This window comes from Filicampus tigris, chromosome 4, assembly GCF_054856515.1.
Source record: "Filicampus tigris isolate MCC_2025a chromosome 4, RoL_Ftig_1.0, whole genome shotgun sequence".
NCBI lineage: Eukaryota > Metazoa > Chordata > Actinopteri > Syngnathiformes > Syngnathidae > Filicampus > Filicampus tigris.
The window spans coordinates 5817907-5837865 of NC_141220.1; the positions used below are offsets into that span (position 1 = coordinate 5817907).

At 39.9% G+C, this 19959-nt stretch overlaps 1 protein-coding gene across 7 annotated transcripts in view; it reads right to left on the minus strand.

Annotated features, from left to right (window-relative positions):
• kiaa1549la (KIAA1549-like a) overlaps positions 1–19959 on the minus strand; it is a 108295-nt gene that overhangs the window by 20796 nt on the left and 67540 nt on the right. For 6 of the 7 annotated variants that reach the window (XM_086028345.1, XM_086028348.1, XM_086028347.1 and 3 more), the window contains exons 11-14: positions 18757–18917; positions 16475–16510; positions 8427–8620; positions 2023–2165 (exon numbers count right to left, since the gene is read on the minus strand). In XM_086028345.1, the coding sequence (XP_085884471.1) occupies positions 2023–2165; positions 8427–8620; positions 16475–16510; positions 18757–18917 (534 nt within the window). The remainder of the gene's footprint in view (positions 1–2022; positions 2166–8426; positions 8621–16474; positions 16511–18756; positions 18918–19959) is intronic. The other variant, XM_086028346.1, reaches the window with a different exon arrangement.

Sequence of the window (19959 nt, forward strand, 5' to 3'; positions counted from 1 at the left end):
ACTACGAAAAAAAAACCTAACTATAATTACAATGTCTTTCGTTTTCATCTTTATGAATTGATTTTATACATGAGCTTTAGGGGTTGATTTTAAATGTATTTATTTCGGTATTATTGCACAGCCGTTGTCATGAAGAAGGAAGGTTAGGCAGCCATCTGGGAGTTGTGGTTCTTTTATTGTGTGTCGCCTAGAAGTGATGTCCTCTAGCGGAAGCCAATAAAAAGGCGCCACCAGATGACGCCGGTAGCCCGCCTACTGCCCAAAGTCAGCTGGAATAGGCTCCAGCACGCCAGCGACCCTCGCGAGGATAAGCGGTTCGGATAATGGATGTATGGATAACATCTGTACTAGGCGACGAGTCGTGCCAGCCATGCTGGCTGTGAGTTGACATTGTGTTATGGATCCCCTGTTTTTGTCACTTACCTTAGCCAAAAAAAACACATACTGTACATGAATAAATTAGTACACAGTACCACTGGGTTTAAGTTTCAGGCAACGCACTTTTCTTCAGTAGTGGACATTCTGTACTGATCTGTCAGGACTGCGAGCCGCCTGTTTGCTGACGACTGACAGAACTGACGGAAACTTAAAAAACATAAAAAAATCACGTACTGACGGAAATTGATTTTCATTCGTCAGTGTAATCATCACCAGCCGGGTTCAAGTACAGACGGAACTCTCAGTAAGTCACTGACAGAAAAACGCCTGGCCTGTCCATGCTGCCTTTCACTGACGGACTCCTGTGTCTGGTCTCGGTGTGGATAAACAGGTCCATAAATACCTGTAATAAATTAAATCCATGAAGTAGAGGTGGATTTTCTTTATTATATGGATTAGTGTTGTTTTTCTTTATTATATGTGTTATTTGTTTCATATGTTTTTGGTTTATTATATACGCTGGTTTTTCATTTGTTATTTTTCATTTAATATATCATATATTGTCAGCCTCTCAATATATCAGCCTAAGTAATATTTTGACATGTTGTTGTTTTTTTGCCTTAAATAGGAAATCAACCCAAACACATTTTTTTCAAGAATATGTTCCCAGCAGGCCCACTATTTGTAACATGGCATTCTGATTAATGTTGCATTTGTGGAATATGAGTGAAGCAGCAAATTCCACCCCTTTTTAGCCAGCTCATGACCATTTTGTCATTTCTGTCGACTGAAGGTGACATCACAACTGCTTAGGGCTCATGTAACGACCAATCACGGCTCAGCTTTAGAAAACAGGTCAGCCGTGATTGGTCGTTACCTAATCCCTGAGTAGTTTTTGATCGACAGAAGTGACAAAATGGCCGCCTCCGAGATGGCTAAAAACGGATGGATTAATCTTATTCTACAAACACAATATTTATCAGAATAATGGAACATAGAACATATTCTTAAAAAAATAATATTGGTTAATAATATGGGTTCACTCCCTCTTTAAACATCTCCTCAGGAAGATGGCCACCTCTGGTAAAATTGGCTGCATCCTTAGTTAAATAGATCATTCAATTTTACGGCTGAAATAAAAATATGAATAATAATAATATTAATTAAGAGGGTGACGATATGTTATTTTGTTCAATATACATGTAATGTCATTTAATATCAAAGGCCCCCTTTCAGGTCTAGGCTCAATGCTTTCCATAACTGTTTGGCAAAGTTATAAGATGGATGCCCTTCCTAACACAACTTTCAGCAATGACTATATGCAAAATTGTCTTTTGGTCATATTCACTTCATTAGTTCATAGGAATTATCCTTTGGGCAAGATGTCATTGAATTAAGTGTAACAAATGTGTGGCATGAGATGGGTCAGCGTACCCAGTGATTACTATACACTTTAATGAGCATATATACTTTAATGAGCAACCTCCTGTCGTCGGCAAAACTACTGAAGGTAGACTTCCTCACCATCTGTCTCTTTTTGCTTAATCCCTTTTCAGTCTTTCTCCTTCATTCACTTATCAGTCTTCCACATCTTTTTACTGTGTTTCTTTTACCCCATCGTTCTCCTTTGACCGTCCCTCTCACCATTGGCGCTCCTTTTGTGCAGATCCTCCTTGCCATTCTTGCAGCTGCCACCAGTGGCTGTCTTTCGGGCCGAGGAGCTCTTGCTGGCGTTCAGCTTCCCGGAGCTGTTACTCGACATTGAACCATCCTCGCTTGGCAACCGCCTGTAGTATCCATGGTAACAGAGAGGGTTGCGGAAGGCAGGGGAGGAGAGGGTTTTAGAGTCTCAGCATGTACAGTACACTAACAGGGCACATAATCATGGAAACACATTCAATAAATGATGAACATTTCACATTTAAAATATTTGAATAGTTAGATGGGCTAATAATTCTAAAATGTTATTCATATTCAGTTTCTTTATGCAATCCAAATTGATACAGTGAACTGCATTAACACATTTTTTTGGGCGCGTTGTTCTACAGTTAGAGCCTTTTAAGTGCTCGTTTAAGCACTATTGTTTTTATGGCATAATTTGGGAAGAAAATAACACACAGAACTCTTGAAAAGCTAAAAGCAAACAATTAAAAGCCCCAAGCTAGAGATGGTAAAGAAATAAAGACCATAATTATTTAAAAATATGCAAAATGAAAACAAAAAAATGGAATTATAGAATTTCACCCCTGACATATTTTTAATAGTACAGAAAAGCAAATGTTGGTTGAATTATAATGCCAATGAGGCTCATTAATTTTATGAGTTCTTATTAATACTTGTTTTTTTGTTTTAGTTCTTCAACAGTGGATCTTTTTTGCCAGTATACTTACACAAATTAGAGTGACATAGTTGAGCAAAAATAACTATATACCTACAGTATCTACCTCTCTGTCTGTCCATCCTATCTCTGCCCCAGTACCGGTATACACAGTACAGGCAGTACATAAATTATAGAGAAAACTACTATGTAAAGTCAAAAATAGACCTTTTGTATTTGTTTGTATTCTTTTGCCTCAGAGACACCAGTCATGTGAACCGTGTACAAAACATTCCCACAAAACACACACTTACACGCACACCCCTACACGCACACGCACACGCACACACAGCCTTGAGCAATGTAAGCCGCAGTAGGTACACAATGTGACAGGCCCATCTCATCTACAGGTGGTGTGACGTGCACATATTCTGTACATCAGACATTATTGCCTCAGGCGAGGCTAACACCTTAACAAATACACACCAACACACACTGTAGTCTGTGCAGCGGTCGATATTTAAGTCATGCGGTCAAACTCAAACTGCTGCAGGCGTAAAAGAAAAAATACAACGTATGCTCAATGTAAATCTTCTTGGAGAATGCCGGGAATCATAGCAACTGAATCAATCATCATATGGCTGTAAAGTTTATCCTTTCCTTTCTAAATGTCCCTCCACTTTGAAAATGGTTGTCAGGAAATCCCCCAAAGACAATTAAACAATTGAATGTTTGTGTTTCAAAGAGAAAGACAAACTGTTATGTTAACCTGATCGAAAAATTCAATTGAAAATATACTGTATGCGCTGTTTTCTGCACAGGACTGCCACTGACCAATTTGGGGCCCTAAGCAAAATTTGTATTTTGCGCTCCTACCCCATCTCTCTCCAGCCTTAATGTACCATAGGTATGAAAATGACCATACCAAAACATGCCATTTGATCCCACTTATTAACACGAAACAATTAAAAGCGTTAATAAAATGAAACGGAATCACCCTAAATGAAATAAATATAAAAACATCAACTTAAAAAAAAATAAACCAACAAATCTAAAGCGAACATGCATGTGTGCCTTTTACAGAGAAGCCTGTCTGCAGCTGTATGACAACTGCTGTGAAATGTCATAATTGATGCTGATGATTGCCAAACCACTGAAGCGATATTGTACCTTTGATGAGTGGAGGTAAGTCTTTTTGAGCTTCAGTTTTAAAAAGACTGAAACAGGCAGAGTTACTACAAAGCAGAGGACAATTATAATGACTAAATATAAAAACTACTACTATTACTATTACACTATCATGTATTATTTTTATACAGTATTATTATAGACTATGCAAATATGCAAAGCGTACTGTAACTACTATTACTGGTAGAAAAAGAGTAACAATACTGTAAATCAGGAGTCATCAAATCATGGGCTGCAGGTAACCCCAAGAACCACCTGAGTAGTATCAGTGGTGGGACATTGTGAATTCCTGGGAATGTTGTGGACATAATCATTTGAAAATGTGAATATTGGCAGTCATTTATACAAAAAACTGTTGAGCAAATTTATTATCTTTCGAACTGTGTATCAAACTGGTAGCCCTTTGCGTTATTCAGTACCCAATAAATTGTGCTCAGCTTCAAAATGTTTGGTGAATCCTGTTTTGAATTGATTGGCTATACTATATATTGATACGCTAATTGATATGCTTACTTTAACCAACATATTGGCTGAAGTTTATATCTAGCCACCATCATGTTATTTTATCACTCCTTTTTCGTCAAATGAATGCATAGGGTGTTAAACATATATTCATAAATGATCATCAGGGCTGCTGGGGTGGGGGAAATGTGTAAGTGTGCGTGTGTGTGGGTAGGGGGGCGGGGGTGTGATCATCCGAGGTTCCTGACCTCTAATGAGCTGCTGGTTTGTGCCACAAAGTTTTATTTCATCAACATCTACCTTCGAATGAAACACAATCTTATTCTTGTTGTGCCCTTTTTTCCCATCCTACTTGCCCCAGACTCATAGGGCCCTATTTTCGTAGACAGGCGCCCATGCACTCGGCAATACCCAACATTCCCCACTATTGTCATACCGTGCAATACTCAACATTCCCCACTACTGTTAGTCTAGTTTTATTTTCATCCAATGCTGTTCCTTACATTTCACTACAGCACTGCAGCACTGTCACTTACTTAGAGTATTTTTTCCTCTGTACTATGTACAGGCTAAAATGGGTGTTCCTCATACTTTTTATGCAGATGTAGGTTGGTGTGTATATACATGTGTATATACACATGTTACTGCGTATATTTACATAGGTTTGATACTGAATGTTTGCCGTTAATGTTATACATTAATGGCTACATTATGCCGCCGTCCCTGTGTGACCTATAGCTTTGCTGCTGTAACACTGAAAATTTCCCCACTGTGGGATCAATAAAGGCCTTCTTATCTTATCTTAAAAGCGAGCTCATTTTTATTTTTGTTTCGGGACAAGTCTAATTTACCGTGTTTGGGGATTTGGCAGACTGCGTTGTGTCTCGCTGGGTGTTCCGACAGACTGAGCTGGCACGCCCCTTGCTCGCCCCAAGTGCACCTGACAATTTGGTGACAGAAAGCAGACTGCGCTCGGCATAAAAACAGACGCATCTTAATTTCCGCGCCTGGACAAGTCAATTTTAACGTGTTTGTGGATTTGGTAGACCACGCTACGCCTCCATAGACAGATTGTGCATCTCTCAATTTGGTGGCCAAAAGTATTTAGAGTACCTGAAATCTAAAGTGTGGCGCAGCTGATGTAACGTGCTGGATTCAAACAAGGCGCAGGCAGACATGCGTGGTGGATGTCATCGTATTTATTCATAAATATGACAAGACAATCCCTCTGAATCATTGCAGAAATCAATTCATTGAACAAATTATTATCATTATCATCTTAAAAATGTTTCAATAGTGGTGGGGGGGGGCACACACTGACACATAATCAGGGGTGCGTAGCAGTCTCCAATTGCCCACGTCACATGCGTGGCCAGCTACATCATCCACAAGGGGAGATCTTGCGGTTTACATGTATAAACACACTGCGTGCACCAATCTCAGGCACGGACCCCCAGCGAGTCAATTTCTGCACTGACAATCACTGTGTGCGCTTCTATTGTTGTCATTTTAAAGGGAATGAGGTGAACTGCTTCGATTGGCTGGGCAGCCCTGTTTCCACACACGCCCAGTCTCTGCAGCGCCACTTGACCCAGACCCAGATAACATTAAATCCACAAATGAAGATGCAGCAGGTGGAGCAATGGCGGCAGACATGCAGTATGTTGGTGTTAACATTTGAGCATCTGAATGATCTCAATATTTGAAATATGCAAGTGCTTATTTGAGCCATATTGACCCAAAAAGGAAATGATGTTCTTAATCATGTCCGGAGCCTCGTGTTCTTAATCCAACCTGTTATGTGCATCAACTAATCCGCCATGGGCCAGTGCCTACCTGCTCTCAATCTCCACTGTGATTAAACTGTGAGCATGTTAGACTGTGTGAATTTCAAATGTAGTAGCACTCTGCCCACACCGTGCAACTAGACAAAAAAAAGAAAGCTTTGCTACAGATTGAATGACTATGTGTAGTGTTGTTTTATTGGAACAAATCATATTGAATCTTATTTGTTCCTCCTTCTAATTTCATGTATCAAGTCTGTCTGTACCTGGATGCATTATATCCAGTTATAAAGAAGTCCCCAACTATCATCTTGATATTGTAGTATCACACCATTTCTATTGCAGCATTAGATTGAAGATTTATATTTGCTTATATATACTGTATTTGGTGGAAAATGCACTTTCCACATGTTTGGTAAATCTGATTATGCCAGCATTTTATACGGTCATCATTGTTCCACTCCCTCCGGCATGGCAAAAGTCAAGCTTATACATATACATGGATTTATTGTCCTCAAGGGGCAAAGCACAACTAATCCCACGATGGTGCATTTTCGTTTAGTGGTGTGTAAATATGGGACTGATTTGTGTGCATGTTCCTACAATTTGCATTTCTGTAAGGGGGCAAAATGCATCTCATTTGTGGCTTCCTTTAGGAAATAGCAATACAGTGTTCCCTTACTTTAAAAAAAAAAAAAAAAAAAAGAAAATTGACATTTCTTGTCTGGTCCGTCTTAGAAGGAAGAAAAATAGCATGAAAACCCGCAAAATAGCAAGGGAAAACTGCAATAGATGAAGTTATGGCCACAAATGAAAATTCGCGATAGGATGAATTTGCAATAACTGAACGGCTAAGTAGCAAAGCAACAAAGTAGTGAAGGTGGGGAATGTACATGTTGGAGTGTACTTCAAAGTAGGAAAATGCAGAAAGGCTTAGCTAGCATTCCCTGAGTTTTCTGCATTCATCCATAGTATACTTCAGACTGAATCAAACGCAGGTTGCTTTCTTAACCACAGTCAATGCTTCTCATCCCATAAATTAAATCCAACTATCGTCGATACTGCTTGTGCTCAACTTGTGGGTGAATTGAAGCGCAACCGAACTGATTTTGGACAAGAAGCGGGGTACACCCTATCAATTGCAGGGAAAATATTGACAAATATTCATACTTGCTTTCACCTTTATTTATTTAATTATACATTCCTCTCTCCAATTTCAATTAGATTCAAAACTTCAATTTCCCGGACATGAATGCTTTTGGAATGTGAGTACCAGAGCTGGGCATACCGCCTATGTGACGGACCGGTCCGCCTATCTCCATATGACGGATGCCCATTTTGTAGGCGATAAACGATATCTGGGAAACTTAAAAAAATAGTCAGACTAAGCATAGTCGGAAGCCCATTTTTCCCGTCTATGTAATCGACAGACAAAATGGCGGTAATGATACATCCGGCTGTAGGTGGAAGGCGAAAAAATGGACCGCAAATTTTTTGTTGAATGCCCACGCAAGCACAGGGTAGAACTCCACAAAGGAGAACCCAAGTTAATTTTGTAAATGTAACCCAAATTACAAGCCTACACTATGTTGCATTCTGAAGAGACAATATTATAAATGTGTGGTATCGCACACAAAGAATATAGGATAGAACATAGCATTTAAGACTAATATAAGAGATAAATTATTACATTCTTAAGATCACTGAAATGAATGAACCCTTTGTATCAAATGGTGAAATGTGAATAAGTGGCAGTGTTTCTTTTGTTTTGTCTATAGCTTCAACTCTTCATATAATGTACTGAGGCATGTGGTGATATTCTTGGCACCCATTCAATCAAAAAAAGTGGTTGATCTAATGCTTTGGTAGATAAAAGTAAAAAAAAAAAAGTCTTATGGAAAGTCAAACATGTGTAATGCCTTTAAAACAGACTTAGCTTGTCCTGCCCAAACTGGAAATGGCATTATGGACAACACAGACAGACAAAGGCATGCCACAGTAACCACCTCAGAAAAGCTTATGATCTAACAACATTTAAATCCAGCTAATGCATGTGTTCTGCTGTCTAAATGTCTGCTGACAGCCTCTTGTTAGCACTGGACTTATGGTTAGATCACATCAATCTGTCTGATTCATCACAGCATACTGAATGCTTTTCCCAGTCTCAACAAACACCGAAGTCTGCTTCTGCTGAAAGGTTCTGGCTTTTGTAATTCTGTTGTTCAGGGACAATAGCAGCTGTTCCAGCATAGCACATCAAGCTGAGTGTGTGTATCATAGGAAAGTTGTTATCTTACCCTCCTTTGTGTATGTCAGCAGACGGTGGCCTCTTGTTGGCAGTGCCATCCTGGTACACCTTCTTATCCAATGACATTGACAGCGGGGCATCCCGCACAGGCAGTCCCAGAACTAAAGTGTCCTTATTTAAAGAGATTGTCTCATCACCAGTTCGACCCATGTGCTTCTTGGCGTAGTCAAAGCCCTGAACAGGCTGACAAAAGAAAGCGAACCGAGAGTCAAACACAACATTTTAAACCATCTCAAAATGGCAACTAATGACTAATATGAATATTAGCATGGCAAAATAGTCTGTACTTTTTTCAGGACATAAAGCACACAGGAAGACAAGAAAAACAACATGCTGTACAATAACAGTAAACAACACTTTTCACAACCTGGTCAGTGTTATTATGGGCAAAGCATCACATAAAGCACAAGCATACAGTAGAGCAATGTCCTGTAAATTAGTGTTTCACGTTAATGCATGTATGGTTAAGGTTGCTAGATAATGGCATACTATAGAGCAACGTTTTGTCATTACTGATTGGAGTTCATTTTTCAGTGTTCAGTTGATGATTTCTACTACTAACTTGAATCACCAAATCTGCCAATTACAGTTTTGAAACAGTCTTGGCTATTAATAAAGTTGATGGATGTAATTTCCTTTTGAAGCGAAATGAAAGTTTACAGTCAAAGAAGAAGCTTGGCAGGTATCACAAGTGAACAGTGGACCCATTCATGGGGGAAAAGCAAAAGGTAAAGCAAACAAATGGTCATACGTGTGCTTATGATTTTCTTGATATTTGATAAAGAAATTCTAAATTTCATTTGAATTAATCACTAAAAGAGGATTGTGCACTTCAAGTTTTCTTATCTGGTCCAGCTTGCATACATTTGCAGATACTCAGGAAATATGGAGAAATGTGACGTTTCGGCATTGTTCCCGAGTGGATTTCTTAGATCCAAGAGCAGAGAGCACTGCACTTTGTCCCTTGAGAGTGCACTCTAGCTCAAAAACTCTGTTAGGCATGACGAAATGACAAGCAAGGAGAAACAGGATAAATGTCACTGAACAGGCCCAAGATTTGTGATGAAATTTAGCCATTTGGAACAGGAGAGTCTGCTTCATTTGCATGTAAAATCTGTCATCAATAATGGTTGATGCACCAGTAGCTTACACGTGAGGAACAACGCTGGGGACAGGGCTCACATAGGGCTCACCCTACATGGATATACTGCATTAAAAAAAATAAAAAATAAATAACTGACTCTTATGGACTCGTGAATATGAGGGCTGGAGTATTTGCAGAAGAGCCACCGGATGGCTTCCTGAAGACCACCGAGGTGCCCTTGGGCAAGGCACCAAGCCCCCTATCTGCACCGGGGTACAACTTCTGTGTGCAGCTCTCCTTTGCACGTGTGTTTGTGAAAAGAGCCAACTATAAGCATTTACTACAAAAATGTATTTTAAAAAAACAAGCATGTAAAGGAAGTGTTCCCCTGCAAGGCAAATAAAGGATTGGACTTTTGGTTAAGTGCAGCAGTGTCCATAGATCACTGTGATATTTCCTTGTGTCAGCGCATGGAATTTTTAGCAAATGCAAAATTGTAACCTACAATATATGCATTAACAGGGAAAGAAATGCCCTTGGCATAGTGGCACTAAACTGATTGGAATAATGCCAAGATCAAAAAGCAAATACTTCAAAGTGGAGCAGAACTAAATTGAGAAAAAAAAGAGGCAAAACGACATATACCGTACATGCAGAGAAAAACATCAAAGTATGGTGCGATTTCCATGACGTTGAAAGGGTAATTGAAAGGCCCTCCTGTTCTGTGGTACCAAATGGCACGGCAGACATAATAAAATACTGGAGACAGCATAATGCTTTACTAACACAGCACAGTGGAAGTCAGGTATGGGCCATCAAGAGAACAAAAAGGAGAACACACATTTTCCTAAAACCTCTAATGCGTGGACACATTCTTTGCACTGCTACATTTCTCTGCACTTACAGCACAGAGAAAAGAAAAGGGCCGTCAGATCATTTTTATGTTGCACAACAAAGCAGACGAATCCCAGATTTTGTGCCTCCCTTTTCTATTTCGAGCGACTCTAAAATGGGCCGCCTAATGTATTTGATGATGCATACTAAATCCTGAGTGCATGTGAGGTTAGGCAGCGTGGGCATCAGGCTGACAGCATTGTTAATAATTCATCCGTAATACACACCACTGTGCCATAAGCCAGCCTTAAAACACGTGGCTGAGTGTCAGGGAAATTGATACACACTCATGTAGACACATGCACACATTGATGAGAGCACTCACAACGGCATGAATATACAGTTATGGGTTGAGTGTGTGTTTGCACTCGACCAGCTTAAGTGTTGTACGGTGACAGTTGTGTCTTTTTTGTGTGAAAAATACATGGGGAGTGCAAACATTAATTTGCTTGAGGCCTCTTGCTGTGCACAGGTTGCGAGGGAGTTGAGCTTTGTGTGTTCATGACGTAAACGAGAAGTGGGCAAAACAGGGAGGAGGGAAGTGGCAAGTTAAATTTATCCTTCCACAAGGCCAAATGCCATAAACATATCGAATGTATATGAACCACTTCAAATTATTTTATTATTTTATTTTTAACATCCCAAACCTGGATCGTGATAACCAGATTGAACACATAATATTTAATTATTCAGCAAAACAATTTACACCATGGGTTGCAAAAATGTTTTTTTTACCCATGACTTGGCACCTGAAGAAGGTCACGCATTTTCTGTTCTTGCAAACTAGGCGAACACAGAACCACTATCGTATATAGAGGTGTCAAAAGCATTCACTTTCATTACTCAAGTAGGGTTTAAAAAGAGAACTTGAACTTGTAGAACTTGAAGATTCAACTCAAACTTTTTACTTAAAGCGGAAGTCAACCCAAACACATTTTTTTCAAGAATACGTTCCCAGCAGGCCCACTAGTGGAAACACGGCATTCTGATTAATTTTGCGTTTGTGGAATATAAGTTAAGCAGCAAAATGCACTCGTTTTTAGCCATCTCTTGGGGCGGCCATTTTGTCTTCTGTCGACTGAAAATGACATCACAACTCCTCACAACGACCAATCACGGCTCAATTTTGTCTTCTGTCGACTGAAAATGACATCACAACTGCTCACAACGACCAATCACGGCTGACCTGTTTTCTGAATCTGAGCCGTGATTGGTCGTTGTGAGCTGTTGTGATGTCGTTTTCGGTCGACAGAAGACAAAATGGCCGCCCCCAAAGATGGCTAAAAACGAGTACATTTTGCTGCTTAACTTATATTCCACAAACGCAAAATTAATCAGAATACTGTGTTTCAACTAGTGGGCCTGCTGGGAACGTATTCTTGAAAAAAATGTGTTTGGGTTGACTTCCGCTTTAAGTAAAAGTACAACAGTACTGGTTTCAAAACTATTAAAGCAGATGTCTCAATCTCCAGTCCACGCTAAACTGAGCTGCAGTTTTTTTGGGATGCATGTATTAACTGTGTTATCGGCGTTAACTTCCAAAAAGCAGCACATAAGCGCACTATACAATGTTTCATGGTAGCAATAACAAGTATTGTGATGACTGATGACATTAATTTTGGCCCACTCCTTTTGAGTAAACAGCAGTCTCAAATTTAAAGTGTGCCTTCACCAGACTGTATGTTAAAACTACTTTCGTACAGTAAATGTAAAATAAGACTTCCTTTTATTTCCAGAATTCTTTGCTCGTCTTGAGATTTCATTGTACCTTGCATAGAAGACACCCTCGATCATGCTCGATCCTCCTCCATCTTTCACATACGGTAAAGTGCTCCTTTCTTTGTATTTTTAATTCATGCTTCTGTAAACATAGACATGATGTGACCTTCCAAAAAAGCTCTATTGTTGTTTCATCTGCACAAAAGACTTTCCCTCAGAAACTTGATGGCTTGTCCATATGCATTTTGGAAAATATCCATCTCATCAGTTTCAATTGATCCCAGTCACCATTGTGGGTTTTAAAGTACCTGTTTCAATATTTCACAATTAACAACAGTTCTTTTTACATTTAAATTACAGTTAATTAATACAGTAAATGTTTTACAATCAAACGGATTGATTCCATTTAATACAATTTCCTATCTAATGCAAAACAAAATGGAGGTCAACTTCTCTGAATATCAACATTATCGGTTCCAATTTATGTAGCCAGTGCTGGTCTATGTGACGGACCGGTCCGTCTATCCGCCTACGACGCCCATTTTGCTGACGGTTGAAATTTTGAAATAGACAGACTAAGCATAGTCGGAAGCTCATGTATTTAATTTGTCTTTCGTCTGCAGTCTGTCTTTGGTCTATTTTTCGCGGCGAGGCTTCGATTTCGCGGTGAGCGCGGCGAGGAACAATAGTGAGTTATGTTGTTGCTTGGGGCATAGATTTGAGTGAGGGACCAGGCTGCGAACAGGCTCCCATGACACAGAGAGTCACTGTGAGTCACTGTGAGTCACTGTTTCTGTTAAAATATCGACCAGCGCGGGGGTGGGGGGGGGTCTGCTATTGAAGTTTCCCTGACGGAAGCCCGTTTAAAATCAGAGGTGGAAGGGCCTATAGGCGGACACTCCCCCACCCCCCTGAAAAAAAGGCGAATGAAGGACACCGGAAGGGTGCCCGCGCTGCAGACGGATGACACTCAATTTTTAGTAAAATGTCAAGCTCTGGATGCAGCGATATAGTAAAAAACATGAAACATTATGGTATTACATGCTTCTTCACTAACAGCCTATTCAGCCCTGAACATTGGCAAATATGGATACATCTTTGAGTGACTGATGCGTAAATGTCATGCATTACACAGTGTATGGATTCTTAGAACGACACAATGGATGGCCATAACCTTGAAGAATACATCTGACATTTCATGCTGTGTTTTCCATTGGAAAGTCTGTCTCTTCTTATCACGCTGTGCAGCTTTCTAAATTAACTTTGCCTTCTTGTGTTTGTACACGTCCTGAAGCAAGCAAGAGAAAAAGATGGGCCTGCATTTCTGACAGGCTTTATATAAAATGACTAAAGTACTGATCATCAGTCCCAGTCAGCACTACTGCATTAATTGTTCTTGCATTCCTTACTAGCACTAAGAACTTGAGGTGCAGCAGATGAGCTATTCCCCTCGCAGCATATTAATTGATGTTTAGCACTAGCAGGGCTGACAGCTGCACCGCCAAAATTGACAAAGTTGCATGCACTAAATACGTGGTCGAATTATCTTCCTGTGACAAGCTGCTGCGTCAAACAACAAAATGCTCAATATCTGATCACCAATAATAACTGTGATGTCCTATATTTTGTTGACCCCTTTGATATCCCCATGAAAACATGCTAACCGCACTGCTGCCCACTGTATAAGGAATCAAAAACATTTTGAGGAACGTACTTTAACTGCGATTCAGTATTCAGAGTGTTAAAATGAGCTGCAAAATCATTGGGTAAGCACACATATACAGATGTCATTGGGACCACCATAGTGACCTTCAGCTTCAGTTGGTCATCCACGACTGATGTATGCATGCTTGTGTGCACAAATACACTAGTCTCATTACACTAAAACATGAAAGTAAAGGTCATTGACGAATATAAATTGTGTAAAGTATTAATGTGAGTGTCAATGAATGCCTGTCCCAGAAGCGATGAACCGTGTTAACTGACAATGGTTTCTGAGGTGTTCCTGAGCCCACGTGCTAATATCCTTTTCAAAATGATGCCGGTTTTTAATGCAGTGTCGCCTGAGGCATCAAAGGTCACAGGCATTCGACGTTGGCATTCAATGTTGGTTTTTGGTCTTGCATCTTAGGTGCAGAGATTCCTCCAGATTCCGGACCGTCGGAATGCAAGGACGGAAGCGCTTTAAAAGGATGAGAACGGACGGGGTCGGAGGACAATCATTTTTATGAATAAGGACAGAGGGACGAGGATGGGAGGGTACCCAGGTCAGGGACGGAGGACGAATCGGCTTATCACTTATATCATGATATACTTTTCAGTCATATCACCCAGCCCTAATATTTATATTTACAAGCTGAATTTAAAGAGCAAAGACTTTTCTCTGATATCGTCTTTACAAATCTGTCTAAATCTGTGACTGAGTACTACTTCTTTGCTGAAATAAGTCGTGCCGGGACCAGGTTAGGTCAATGTTATGAACACAATGATTTTTCGCACAAGTCATCACTCTGATTCCCCTCTTTATGCCATGATAAAATACTAGTAGTTGCCTGTTCTAATTGTGAAGGAACTGATGATTTCCCACAGTGAAATTGTTCTATGAAAAGATTATTAGTCGTGCAAATAATCTGAATTTTTAATCAACTGTCGGTGTTTAATTTTAACTTGCCACTAGCTCTTCCTGAACCAAATCCCGGTGTGAAATATTTATCTCATTTGCGCAGGCAAACGCCTGGTTGAGAATATAGGAACATAAACACCACTGTGCATTGGAGATGAGTGCAGCCTCACAAAAAAATTCTACATTGCCCTGCAATGTATTGTAAAACACAAAAGGAGTTAGATTAACATAACAATCGGCAATACTAAAAATAACAGTGGTCTGACTTTGGCGCGCTAACTAGAATGGTGTGAACTTTGAATGTTGTGATGTGTGTGTGTGCATGCGTGCTTCATGTGTGTGTGTGCGTGCGTCAGCTAAGCAACAAGTTCTATCATTAGCACAAATATTGACTGTCTTGATGTTTTGGTGTACTTGTCAATAGTACACATGACCGTTTATTGCTTACAATTTGTATTTACCCCAATGGAGAACAGTATATTACACCTCGCAACAGGAGTGAGAGCCTTAAAGAAGAAGTCAACCCAAACATATTTTTTCAAGAATATGTTCTATGCAGATCCAATAGTTGAAACAAAGCATTCTGATTAATATTGTGTTTGCGGAATAATACTTAATCCACCTATTTTTAGCCATCTCTGTGGGGCGACCATTTTGTCACTAATGTCGACTGAATATGAAGCTGAGCCATGATTGGTCGTTATCTGAGCCCTATGCATCTGTTATGTCATTTTTAGTTGACAGAAGTGACAAAATGGCCGCCCCCTGAGATGGCTAAAAATGTGTGGATTGTGTTGCTCAACACATATTCCACAAACGCAATATTCATCAGAATGCCGTGTTTCAACTAGAGGGCCTTCATAGAATATATTCTTGAAAAAATATGTTTGGGTTGAGTTCCCTTATATGAGAAAAAGCGCCACCAAACTATAGTATTCCTTACTCTTACTGGAAATCATTTGCCAACCTTGTCTCACCTGTGACTTTGCCATTTGAGTGAAGAAATATTGACATAATTATGTTGGCATGCACTGCTTTTCCAAGAATAAATAAAGAGATAACCTCTTGACCTGGAACTTTGTAAGCTTGTCTTTTATCTGCAAGGTGCTAAAACTGCCATTCCTTTTGGGGCTACTGAATTTATATGGCATAATTAAATGGACCTTCACGGGAAAAGTATTGAATTAGGAGTATTAACAGAAGCCAAGCGAGAATAAAATAAAAGGAAGGCGAGAAACGACAAATAGGTGCAATCAGACAAGGCTGGCGAAACAAATTTGCATCATTATTTATGGACGTTTACAGCATAGGTATTAAGCTTCCATTCTGTTGTTCATGTTTATGAGCGTCGGTAAAAAACGTCTGACAGCAGTCAGAATTAAACCCATTAGGCTTCTTTTACAGACGCCGTGTTTAAGCAAGCCATTCGACACTAACCCCATAACTTCAAATCTTAAGGAACGGACAGGCAAATTTACAGCTCTATTACAGTCACGTTCACATTTCCTCATGGCCACTTCACATCTGTCGCACCTCCCGGTGATCTGTCGTGGCCAGTGAAGGGAGTGGGACAAGCTATGTCCATGAAACAGCAGCCACATGCATGATTTGACCCAGCAGCAACAATAGCAGCCCAACATAGAAGTACAATAAACAAATGATTAACACATTCATTCAGCCATACAATCTTCAACTAATCCTAAATCTCAGACAGTACCTGGTGGTGGTAACTGCCCTCCCGCCGATATGAGGTCTGAACAGGAAAGAGTTCAAGTGAAAAAGTCAGGAAGGGATTCATTTAATACAATTTAGGACAAAATACAACTGAAAATACAAGCTTAGGTGAATGGGATGAAGGAAAAACATGAGTCAACCTGTTTTTGTTTTTGTTTTGTTTTGTTTTGTTTATATTACAGTATATTATTGTCATCAAAGGAAATGCTGTATCTGACGACGTGGATCCCTTGCCATTTGCTCAATATGTTAAAGGTGGAAAATTTGCCTTTTAATGGCCACCAATAAATGTTACAGATAAGTCATTAGGTCTCTGGAGTGCCTGGCCACCCATAATTGAACAACCAAGTAAATCTTATGTGAGAGCCTTTTGCTGTGAGTTAGCTATTCTGAAGCAAACTGAATTGTGATTCATCAGCACAGCTAATTCACATAACAACCCGCGCACATCACTTTTCTCCACCAATGACTCGGGCAAGGCTGGCTAAAGATCCGCCATTTTCAGCGGAAGCACTATCATGTCAAAATCAGCGTTTGTTTCTTATAACCGGCACATACTCGAATGTTTGAACCAAACCCAATATTCAACAAGAGCATTACAAGTGGATGTGACGTGTGCTGTAAATCTTCATCCTTTGCATTTTGAGCAAAGAATCTCAGTTAGCCTTATTATAGGAAAATTAATTGTTTTAAAATGTGAAAACATTTTTGGACAAAACTGAAAAATTCAAGACAATTTGGAATCTTGGATTTGGTAAATATAACTTTTGTTGCATAGTATGGCTTTAACATGAAGCACATGAACTTGAAGCAAAAACTCATCATATTAATTAGACAAAAATCGAATAAGTCATTGTCAGAGCTGGGCATCGACTAGCCGTCACGAAGTTCCCGTCTGCATTTTTAGCCAACCCACGTGGTCCCAGTCGGTCCGAGTCAGCCAAACTGCGTCAAGAACGGACTTAACCGGTACCACTTCACACGCAGGTGCCGCACACCTGACACACAGCTAAATAAATAAAAAATAAAACAGTGTTGTATACCTTTCGGTCCCACAGACGCAATGATGTGCCCCATATTGTTTTTATTTCACTGATCACCACGCTGTGCTTGTGTGTATGTTAATTTTATTTGATATTTTTTTCTTTATTTGGCGGTGTGTCTACTTGTGCGGCGCAAGTGTGTGACGTGTACATTAAGTTCTCCAAAATGCCGGCAATGAGGGACCGTTAGGCAATGCTCAGCTCTGGTCATTAGTTGTCATATTTTAAAGACTGTCTAAGAGAGGACGAAATATTGGACAATCAAGTTTAGTTAATCGCAGCAAAGTCAAAGTTTTTGGCACACCTCCCTAATTAAATTGTGAAATGGAGGTTTCACGAATAATACGAATAATAATGTTAATAATCTTTTACTTGATTCATAAAACATCCAGCCATCCGTTCATCTATCCATCGACCCATCCATCCATTGATGAAAATGAAAGAAATAATTTATTTTCATGCAGCAGAATAAGCGAGCTAAATGTATTTTTAGCTAATTAATTGTAATTACCCTATATAATGTTCAACAATTCGGTGGCGATGCAATCAAATTCAGATAAAATCATACAATTTCATAAGAAAATTATTGTGTGTCTTTGCGATATGCTTATTGCATGAGCCAATATCGCGATATCGCGATTTCTTTCCATATAATGTACAGCCCTGTACCACCAAAAATGGTAATAAATGGCTTGGACAGCCGTGCATTGCACTGCAAACAATATGACCAAGTCAAACCGGTCAGTGAAATCTATACAACCCACGCTGCGCATTTGAAATAATGTATTTTTACTTAACCTCGAATGAATGTCGTTGAATGCTATGATTTTAAAGGGTGACTATAACCCAAAGCTTCCCTTGCAGTGCAGTGATCCTTGCTCTTCTCCTCTCTGCTCATTAGTCTTTGCAACATGCATGATTAGCACTGACCAAGGGCTATTGGGCAGCGAGAAAAATAAATGAGCCAAGACCCACACAGATGGGATTCAATTTTCCTGTCCTGAAGGGACAACTTAACACAATCACTTCTCGGTGTGATGTGTCACACATCCGGGTTATGCAATATTTATGAATTGGGTACTGGAGCATGTTGTAGTGGCGATGATAAAAGATTGTTAGTGTGATCAACCACCCCCAGAGTGGCTTCATCAGTTTTGGGAAGGAAACAAAAAGGAAAGGATTTGGAAATAACAGTTGTCACATACAGATAAGGCTGACTTACCTTGGAGCGGCTTTTGAAGGTCCTGAAGGCACCAGCTTTGAAGATGACTCTGTTCCTCTTACACAGAATGAAGACCACCATGCCAATTACCACCATCAGCAAGAACAGAGGTGTGAGGATAGCCATGATCCACAAGTTGCTCTGAGCCATCTTCACCACAGCTGGACACAGATTAGAAGCCATCGTTAGCATCTGAAACTGGACATATGTCAAACGGGAAAGACTCTCAAGTGGTGACCAAGAAAAACTCAGACCACTCGCATTATTCTGATTTTAAATGCAAAGTGAACTGTCAGTGGTTATGTATCGAGCTAACATTTTTGCATTTGGACAGCACTGTGGAGCATGTCTGCTTTACAGTGACAGGGATATTCTGCATTTGAATCTCAGCTAGGATATGTCAAGTTTAATGTGTTTTCTTCTAATGGCTCCAGGGACAGCATCACAGTCCAAAAACATGCAAGTCAGATTAATTGGAAACTCTAAACGGCCCAAAATTTTGTGTGCCTCTCACCAATAGTCAATAAGGAGGGCACAGTGTCATAATGTACACATCAAAAAATCCAGAGGCGGGCATTTTAATAAATTGAATTGGTCCGTCATTCGTCATCCATCAGCGGCCTGGGTACGGACGATTACACCGATAGTTGAAAACTCGCTTCTGTCATTCATCAGTCAGTCATTTTTAAATGATGCCCAGTCATTCGTCAATCATCAGCAAAACGGTCGTCCGTCAGTGACAGACTGACCACCTCTGTGTAAATAAATGTTTGTATGTTCCTGAAAGGAGTATTAGTTAATTAAAACTTAATGCATGAAAATGGAATACTGTACTGGAATACCTAGGCAATCTATGAAGCTGCTGTTTGCTGAAGGTATTCAGACCAATATGTTATGCGGGACTTCAAATGTCCGAATACAGATGCTTTTTAGGACTGTGTGAAAGAAGTGTGAATGAGGCCCATGACATTCCTCAAGAAGAGAAGGGCAGAGTGTTGGTAAGGCTCCAGTTAGTTAATTATAGATTCTCGGGAAGTGAGTGGCAGAAAATAGGTGCGAGGGAACATGAAGTGCTCTTCAGATGCTTCAGTATGAACAACATTCAGCAGACACGAACGACACAATTTCCCCAAACACAAATTAAAAGCATTTAAATATGAACAACTGCCGAGACTGATGAGTTAAAATGCAAATGAGCCAAAC